Consider the following 9,843-nt stretch of genomic DNA (forward strand, 5'->3'; position numbering starts at 1 on the left):
CTGACTAAATATTCACTGATAATTTATGGGACAGGGGTGGGATTAAATAAGTGTATACTTCTTCCCACTCCCTTTCAACATGTAAATTAATCAGAATGTTTTTTTGTATGTAATTTGTATAGTATTTTTTTTCTCTCATTTCTTTTCTAAATGTACTTGTATATTGTTCACATGTTGAAATAAATTACCAATCAATCAATCAATCAATAAGCTGAATGATAAAGATCAGAGATGAGCTCCCAATATGCCCTGGCGCAGCATGGGGATGATATGCCACTAAGGTGGCAGAGAAAAGGACACTAAAAAAACTGCTGGACATTATGAACAATGCCAGGCATCCTCTGCACACGGCCATTAACAACCAGAAGAGTCTGTTCAGTGACAGGTTGCTTCTCCCCAAGACAAGAACTAACAGACTTAAAAACTCCTTTGTCCCACACGCCATCAGACTGTTTAACTCCTCTCTGGAGGGGAGAGGGAGGGGAAACAGGAGGACAAAGGAGGGGGGAACAACTAAGCTGTAGTGCCTCTTCACCTCACTGTGCAATACCTTTTGTGCAATACTTTTGTTAATAGTCAACGGTGCAATAGACTCCATACTTGAAATGTGCAATTCACTTGTATTTTTATTTATTTTCATTCCTATTTATTCTATTTATCCCCTTCGTGTATATATATATAACTCTGTAACTCTGTAACTTCTGTCGGTGCTGTGTTTTTGGAAACCGAATTTCCCAGAGGAGCCCACCCGAGGGATTAATAAAGTTTTATCTTATCTTATCTTATGATATGAGGGAAACAATGAAAGTAATGTACTTTATAATTAAAAAAACTGATTTATGTAGAAGTTCGTGACGTTAAAAAAAAACAAACAAGCAAAAAAAAAAACAAACAAACGAAAAATGTGTTCTTAGATTTTTCCAGCTTCTTTATTAAAAGATTTATTTCCGGTCCCACATTTATTTTGCAATGCAGGACCGGAAGCTGTTTCGTTAACGCAGGTGCTGGCGCGTTTTTTGAAGGTTTGTGAAATGGTTGTATCTGTAACTATTTACAGCCATGACTGAACTGGCCGAAAACGGAGTCTGTCTGGTACGTGTTTATATTATTTATTTGTGTATTATGTGTATTTGCTATTTTAATGAACAAAACAGCCAGACGGCGACTAATAACAGTACAACAAACCTCAAAGGCAGCTAGCTAGCTACACACCAAACCGAGGGCCTGAAGGGTTGAAGATATTTTATAATGTGCTTAGTTTAGCCTGTGTGCTGGAGTAGCTAACAGTTTTCTGTCCTCAGGAGGAGTCCGTGAAAGACCAAAGTTCTCTGGCAGAAGTTTTCAGGGATGCCCTGGAAATATCCCAAGTGGGTTTGAAAGTTAAATATCTACATTATTCCACAAGTGGCCTTCATTTCACATTGTGGGTCACATACAGCACACTTTAATCTTAAGCGGGCCAGACCAGTGAAACTCCCCTGTCACCGTACAGAATCTATAATTGCACATTTATTCCCAAAGATATCCTAATACAGGGAAAAAATCACATTTTTTGTTTGTTTTTTTAACACAAAGCTGCACCAAACTGCAAAGACCACCCATTAAATTATATTCAAAGTTAAGGGTATGCAATGCATAATAATAAATGTGATAATTTTTTTACTGTAAATTTCTGGGTTACCTCTGCAGTTTCTGTCAGTTTAACTGAAAGATTTGTTCTTCAACTTGGTTATGTTTTTACAGTATATTTTATTGAGGGAAAAAAGAGAGATGTGGCAGAGATGAAGACCCAACTCAGGTTGAGCAGTTTTGAGTCAAAGTTAGAGAAGATTGGCTGATATGGTTTGGAAATGTGTAGAGCTGGGATAGTGAATATTTTGGACAAAGGATGTTGAATATGGAGCTACCAGGATGGAGGAAAATAGCAAAACCTCAGAGAAGATTGACTGACGTAGTGAAGGAGGACACACACAGCGGGATATTGGGGATAGAGTGAGATGGAGGCAGATAATCTGCTGTGGTGACCCCTAAAGGGAGCGTCCAAATTAAAAGAAGACATTTGTTCAGCGTAACAGGCATTTCTGTTTTTAAGGATGTTACTTTCCAAAGAAATGGCACAAAGGAAAACAGAATCTGAGTATCTGAGCCAAAAGTTAAATGCTTTGTGCTTTAAATTGTAAATAAATAGACATTTCCACCATAACCAGTGGATAACTGCTTTATGAAGGTGACTAGAATGCGGTAAAATGGTCTTTTTCCAGCTTTTATAATACTGTGGCTTCCATGTCATAGTAAAAATTGTACAAATTTTGGATAAGGTGTGTGTGTGTGTGTGTGTGTGTATACACAGGATGTGACTTTGACAGGGCTTGAAGCCTCAGAGGATGCAGACAGCAGAGAGGAGCCAGAACATGGGGCTGGACAGAATGACGGACAGAAGGCCTGTCCATCTTCAGCTGACTCTGCTGATCCTGAGTCAAAGGTAATGACCTCACAGACAGGTGAGGGCTAATCTGCAGAAGCAGTTTTTAAGTGTAGCCCAGAGCTTCGGAGCAGATACGTGGGACTTTGCTGCACTCTGCAGACAGAGATCAAGAACTGCAGAGAAGTTGAGAGAACTACAAGTTTGTGAGCTTATAATTTTGTCACTTAAATTACTGTCTCAGAATTTGTTCTGTCTTTTCATAACTTGATGCAGGATCAACTAACAAACTACTCCCTGACCAATTAAAATAAAAAATTAAGTAAACACACCTATTGCTATTTTGGTGATTTCAATAAATAATATGTTGTGCAAAAAAACCCCTGTTATGTCTCACAGTGGGTCGTGGGAGCTCAGTGTCGGGCAGTGTGGTCTGTAGATGGGAAGGAGTATCCAGCAACTGTGGTGTCTGTGGATGGCAACAACTGCAGAGTTCATTTCACTGGCTATGGCAATGAGGAGGACATGGAACTGAGTGCGCTTAAGAGTCCTAATGCTACACCACAAATGGAGAACTCACATGCTCAGGTTAATGCACTTTAACATATTATGGCAATATTTAATGGGTTAAAGTGCAAGTCAGTGGTTGTTCTTGACTCCTCAGCTGTAAAAAGCTGATGGGGTATTGACCTTGATCTCTATGTCAGAGTGAGTTTTCTGAAAGTCTTGTTGAGGGGTATCACTGGCAGTTGTCAGTATTTTTAAAATCATCGTTTAAAAATTCTTTCGATACCTGCTTATTAGTTATTTGAGAAGAACAACTAAAGGCACATGGTAACAGCTGAGGAAGCTCTGCTTGGCTGTGGTATGTAGTCAAAAGATCAATCGGAAAAAATGTCTTAATTCAGTTTTGTTAAGCAACACATTCAGAGTGAAGAATGATTCATCATAGTTTGTGTGTTAACTTTCCTTAAATACTTCATCAAATATTGTCAGTATCTGTTGCTGTTGTTGTGATGATGATAATAGTAATAATAATAAATATTAAAAATATTAAGCAGTAAGTGGTTCCTCACTATTGACTGTTCCTTCCGTCGTCCTATGGTCACAATAACCCAGTGTAATGGGTGGGAAATATTATTATTGCATAAAGTGATACTCATCGTGTCTTGGGGACATCTGTTATGTCAGCTGATTGTGTCAAACACTCTGTGCACCCAACCCAATGAGGAATCAAATTTAGGGTTCAGCATCAACCTCACGTTGTTGGCTTGGCAAACCAACAGAGCATCTAATTCAAGCACCCTCTCCTCACAGTCCTCAAGACATCTGTAATTTATTAGTTCTCTGCAAACACCAGCTTTGCAAGTAACAATAAAGAGCCACTTACTGCTTAAGAGTGAAAGTGGACAGTTTTCCTTGTTTTCCTTCTGTTTTTCCTGAAACATAAAATGTATTGCTGCAGTCAGGACCAACACAAGAGTGACCATAAACTGCTTTTTAGTTTCCTTGTTTTCCGTTGACTTATTGGTTCTGTGACTAGGTAGCTAACATAAACTATCGACTACAGACAATCAGCCAATCTAGTGATGCCATTTAGGCAGGATGGTGGTATACATGCTTTAAGTACCATAACCTAAAACACTTTTTTTTTTTTTTTTTTTGCTTCATGAACAGCGTTAAATCTGCGAGTTTTTTAGAGTAGTGCTGGTGTAAATTTAGCTTAATAAAAGTAGTTTTTTGTATCCACTTGATTGAATACAGAAAACCAGTTGGAATCACAATATACATCAAAGTACATCATTTTTTAATGGTAAACGGCCTGTATTTGTATAGCGCTTTACTAGTCCCTAAGGACCCCAAAGCGCTTTACACTACATTCAGTCATTCACACACTGGTGATGGCAGCTACATTGTAGCCACAGCCACCCTGGGGCGCACTGACAGAGGCGAGGCTGCCGGACACTGGCGCCACCGGGCCCTCTGACCACCACCAGTAGGCAACGGGGGAAGTGTCTTGCCCAAGGACACAAACACCGAAACTGTCCAAGCCAGGGCTCGAACCGGCAACCTTCCGATTACAAGGCGAACTCCCAACTCTTGAGCCACGATCGCCCTGAAAATGTAAATTTGTATTCAGTAACTGGTTATATGTGTTTCAGGACTGGAAGCCTGGTTCTCAATGTCGGGCGGTGTATTCAGAGGATGGTTTGTTTTATCCTGCTGTGGTTCTGTGGGTAAAAGGTCAGCGCTGCCGCATTCGCTTTGATGACTACAACAATGAGGAGGAGCAAGATGTTAACTGCCTGCTGAGTCCCGATGAGCTCTATGGACCCAGCAGAGCCGCCACAATCAAGGTAGAGACCCACACCAGGCTCTGAGTGATGGGGAAATGTCTATAAAGAGTCTAGACAGTATTGACAAGTGAGACAGTCTAGATAAGATAAGATAACCTTTATTAGTCCCACACGTGGGAAATTTGTTTGTCTAAGAACCTTTCCTGGTCCAGATCACAGGTTAATACTAGAGATGGACCAATCCGATATTACGTGTCGGTATCGGTCCGATACTGACCTAAATTACTGGATCGGATATCGGAGAGAAATAAAAAATGTAATCCGATCCATTAAATATCACAAGAGCACCTCACAAAACTTGCGACATGGCATAACTCTGCTCATAACCGTAGCACGTCGGAGCAGTGTGGTCACGTGATAGAGCGGCTGTGGCGTGCGAGACCTGTTGTCTGGTTGAGCATTTGGAGCTTCGCTACCAACCTGGCATTTCATCTCCGACAAAGTTATCCCAGAGAGAAGTTAAGCAAGTGTGTAAGTTCATCTCTGAATGTTTGTAAAGCATTCCAGCGTTAAGCTTAACAACCGATATATGGAGCGACTGCCCCCCCCTCCCTGATCAATGATCAGCTGATCGGCTTTTCTGTCGCGAGTCCGTCTCTTCTTTGTTTTTGTCCCACTTTGCAGCAGAAAGAGGAAACCAGCGGCTGAACAACAGCAGCACGTTTAAGCTTGATAAGCTGTTGTTAGAATGTATTTAATATTACTTTCTACTCGAGGATCTTTTTCTACAGCTGACGGCTGGTAACTGTGCAGGGGCGGATCTAGCAAAGTTTAGCCAGGGGGGCCGAGAGGGCATGAACAGGGAAAAGGGGGCACAAAGACATACTTTTCTTTCTTATTCTCATTTAAAATGTCGAGCTTTTAATAAATAATTATCTGAATCTTACACCCAAAGTTTTAATTTGATGTAAAATGTATAGAAGTCCATTACTGTATATACTAACTGTTAAGTCTAATATATATACCCTAGTAAGCTATAGTACTTCTTCCTTTGGGAAGGTACCATCTGTGCAGTCTGCAGTTCTGTTGAAGAAAGATGTTGAATCTATTTAATTATTGTGGAAAAATAATTGATTTCTGTGCATTTTTTTTCACACTGCATCAAATTAAAGTTGATTACGTCGATTAAGCATCATGAGGTGTAGCGTGGGGGGGTGGTTCCTTTTTTTTTTCTTTTTTTTGCTGGGAGTTTGCAACCCTATTAATTAGATTGCTTACTCTTTAAAATACCAGAATAGGGAGGCTGGAGCAGGTTTAAGTTTATTAGATTGATCAGTTTTGCTGAACTATGAAATATTTTGGGTGCAGTGTGTTTTTTACATACAGGTGTAACAGAATAGCTTTAGTGTTTGTTTGGTTTTTTTTTTAACTTGAATTTGAACTTATACAAAATGAAACAAGATATTAAAAAAACAGTTTTAATTAAAAAACACACTATATCAGATTTATATCCAAATTTATGATATCGGTATCGGACATAAAAAAAGTGGTATCGTGCCATCTCTAGTTAATACCACCTCAGGTGGTTTTTCAGCTGTTTGTGCTGCTACTCAGTTGTTTTACAGAGGGTTATTACTTCAGTTGAAGTCAACTTTATAGCACCAAATCAAAGTGCTTTATATTATAAAGACCCTACAATTATACAGTAGCTCCTGTCTTTGATATGGATATGAACACTTGAGAAAAAATGTTTTGTTGTAGCGAAGCGGCAGTCTCAGTCAGCTCAACATTGCAGTTCCCTTAAAGATAACTTGAGGTTGGCTCTCGCTGTCTCTGCTTGAGTTTAGTGAAATTCTGGTATTATTTTTGTACGTTGTTTAGCTCTGATCGGCAGTTATCTGCACCTGTGCAGTATAGGTGGATATAACATGCTAATCAAGCTAGTCACCGAAGCTGTGATGTCTACCTTTTATATGTAATCTATGTTCAGGATGAAAGAAAGTGTTCAGGACTTTTCAAAGCAGTAGAGAAACAATAGTAACAAAAAATCATTTAGATTTATGGACCAACATTGTGTGCATTTTTAAAAAATAACTGAACCACTGCACGAATATGAAAGCAGTTAAACTAAAATAATAAAAAACAAAATACATTTCTTTATTAAAGGACTCTTTTAATTAGATGTAGCTCACTTCTGATCCTCCCTGCTGTCTGATGAGGGCAGAATCTCACCTCTTTGATGTGGTCTAAAAGCTTTTCTCATCATTGATATGAAGTGGAGGCGCAGTCTTTCTGTTTTAACTATTCAAAATGATGTTTTTGGGTTGTTTTGTTTGTTCTGCTCTCTTTTGTGTTTTTAATTTCATTGATAGGTGTCTTTATGCCCCATAAAGAAAAAAAGGTGTTGTGTTGTTCTCCTGTAGGCCAGCAACTGGAGGTCCAATTTAACAAGCAGGCGGAGAAGTAGGGAGAACCAAGGAGAACGAGGAGCAGAGAGGAGGTCTGCAGGGAAAGATGATCAGAACTACTCCAGAGTGAGTCTCCATTTGTGGTCAAGAATCTAAATAGTGATTCATGGGTGAGTGATCAAAACATTAGAGCCTTCAAGAGGTTTATAAAAGCCTAAAAAGTTGATTCTGTTCATCTGGATGTTTTCAGTTTGAGAAACGTTTCGTCATCATCAGGTGACGTCTTCAGTCTCAGCTGACTGCAGGTTTCAATCTTATAAACAGCACATTTGCATAATGACTGAAACCAGCCCACTGAAGGAACAATGGGCTGGGAGGGCAGTTCCTTAATCTTAATTATGCAAATTCTAATGACCACTGATCAATGGCCATGAGTCCCATTCACAGAGAGTTGGGGAATGGTGACAGATGTACCCTTAGGCCCCTCCTCGATTCAGAGATGGTCTTTCCCTTTTCACGTAAATGGCCTCCTTGACTCCGCCCTCAAACCAGCGTTCCTCCCTGTCCAGGATGTTACATCCTCATCATTGAAAGAGTGTCCACTGGCCTGTAGGTGTAAACAGACTGCAGAGTCCTGGCCTGACGAGGTGGCTCTGCTGTGTTGTACCATCTGCTTAGCCAGAGGTTGTTTGGTTTCCCCGATGTATAAATCCTGCCAATCCTCCTGGCACAGCGTTGGAGTGGACCAATTTTTGGCGCAGCGTGAGACTCTGTGTTTAGAAAAAAATACGTCTCAACTATTGTGATACTTCTGACACGTACGGGGTAGTGCTGGGCCATATCATACTGTTCACGGTAATAGCGGTATAATGTTGGGCAACAATAAGAAAATGAAATATCACGATAGAATATGGGTAAAACACGCATGCGCAGTGCCTTTGTTTTCATACGCACATGGCGGCGGCGGGGAATGAGAAGGGCGAGAGCGGATCGTTGAATGAAACGGATGAACCAGAACTGGTTCTGGTTCAGAACGTACTGCGCTTCAACATAATGTTACCGTATTGTGTGTGTATAACCTCTTTTTAAGTGTTGTGGACATTATACATGGTTATGCTGAGGATATGTCGGCCAGTTTCCACTGGAAACGCCTTTTGGTTAAACTGTCAGCGAGGAATTTGCATTTGCACTGTTACATTTTTATATAACTTTAATGCAAAAAACAGCTGCTTGTTTAAGTGAAAATACATTGATGGGATTTTTTGCACTAATAAAGTTGTGGAGTTGTAAAGTATTTTGTCTCGTGTCAATTATATCGTCAGTTATATCGTTATCATAAATTTTCAAATGTATGTTGTGATAAATATTTTTGGTCACATTGCCCTGCTCTAGTACGGGATCACTGCTGTTTTTCGCTTAAGCTGTGATTGTGATTTTTATCAGTTACGTTATTCAGCTCCTGCTCAAACTGTACGATTGACTCGCAGGGGTGAGAAGTTCGTAGGTCTCACACTGTGCGTCCATAACATGAAGCTTAAAACACAAAATCTGTCTCTCCCTCTCTGTCTTTCACTCACACAGACACCAACATCAACTTTGCTAATGAAAAACATTGATCAGGCAGCTGTGATTGAGCAGCAAAGTCCATCCAACTATTTTCACGGTTGTTGTGGTCGTGATAATTTTGTGAGGCCACATCGAAAATGCTCGGATGAGCCAAAGTTCTACAAGTCGTGCCTCCATCGCTTGTGTCCAGATCACACGCTGCGCTGCCGTGCTGCTCCGACTTTTCAGGATTTCAGACAGGTTTGATTTTCTTACGACCAAACGATTGATGATCGGGAGCTGGTCGTGAGGTGTTAATCGCTTCTCGTTACCCCGTGTATACGAAACACGACACACGATTAAGGCCAAACTCGGGCCGATCCCCAAAACGGTCGCACGACTGAAAAATCGGCTCAAAATGGGCCAAAAATCGCACAGTGTGAGCCCAGCATTAGGCTGCGCTTCTCCTTCTTTCCTGGATCGGCTGGAGCTTTCTTTAGGCAAAGAACATTTCCAGCTGGGACAACCACCTTTACTCAGGACCTTCTTGGTGTGATCTGGGCTTTGATCAGTGGTTGTTGATCAATGGTCATGAGAATTTGCATATTAATGATTAAGGAACTGACCTCCCAGCCCATTGTTCCTTCAGTGGGCTGGTTTCAGTCATTATGCAAATGTCCTGTTTATAAGATTGAAGACTGAAGACGTCACCTGGATGATGACGAAACGTTTCTCAAACTGAAAACATCCAGATAACAAAATCAACTTTTGGGATTTACTTACCTGGATGACATCAGTATGCATCAAGACACTAGCACTACTGATGTTATCGTGAAACTGCAGACTAAGCAACCAAGATCATAACTAGTTTCTACTTCTAACTTAAAAAGTCATATAACCAATCATTTAAATGCCGGTTGGATTACTGATCACACTGTTCACTTTGATGTCAATTCAGCAAAGTTTAATAGATACACTACAAGTGTTTTCACTCAGTATAGCCTAATTTATTTATAATTTGTCTCATAGCTAGTATCTACTTTACAGAAAAGATTCCTCTGATATTTTGTGTTTTTTGTCTTGTGTTTTTGCAGGATAAGGAGAGACCTGGTGATCAGCGCAAAGTGGAGAAAGAAGCTGAGGAGAAGAAAGAAAGCCAGCAGACAGTAGG

The 9,843-nt window shown here is 40.3% G+C and overlaps 1 protein-coding gene across 1 annotated transcript in view; it reads left to right on the plus strand.

Moving 5' to 3' along the window:
* Positions 1-977: 977 nt before the first annotated feature.
* The window catches only part of LOC308397609 (uncharacterized protein), a gene marked incomplete at its 3' end in the record, with an annotated part of 10,647 nt that continues 1,781 nt past the window's right edge, over positions 978-9,843 (plus strand). Inside the window, exons 1-7 of the mRNA XM_080883581.1 lie at positions 978-1,092; positions 1,302-1,367; positions 2,351-2,482; positions 2,822-3,010; positions 4,585-4,779; positions 7,143-7,253; positions 9,767-9,838. Coding sequence (XP_080739707.1) covers positions 1,060-1,092; positions 1,302-1,367; positions 2,351-2,482; positions 2,822-3,010; positions 4,585-4,779; positions 7,143-7,253; positions 9,767-9,838 — 798 coding nt within the window. The 5' untranslated portion in view covers positions 978-1,059. The remainder of the gene's footprint in view (positions 1,093-1,301; positions 1,368-2,350; positions 2,483-2,821; positions 3,011-4,584; positions 4,780-7,142; positions 7,254-9,766; positions 9,839-9,843) is intronic.

This window comes from Rhamphochromis sp. 'chilingali' (genome assembly GCF_963969265.1).
Source record: "Rhamphochromis sp. 'chilingali' genome assembly, chromosome: 5".
NCBI lineage: Eukaryota > Metazoa > Chordata > Actinopteri > Cichliformes > Cichlidae > Rhamphochromis > Rhamphochromis sp. 'chilingali'.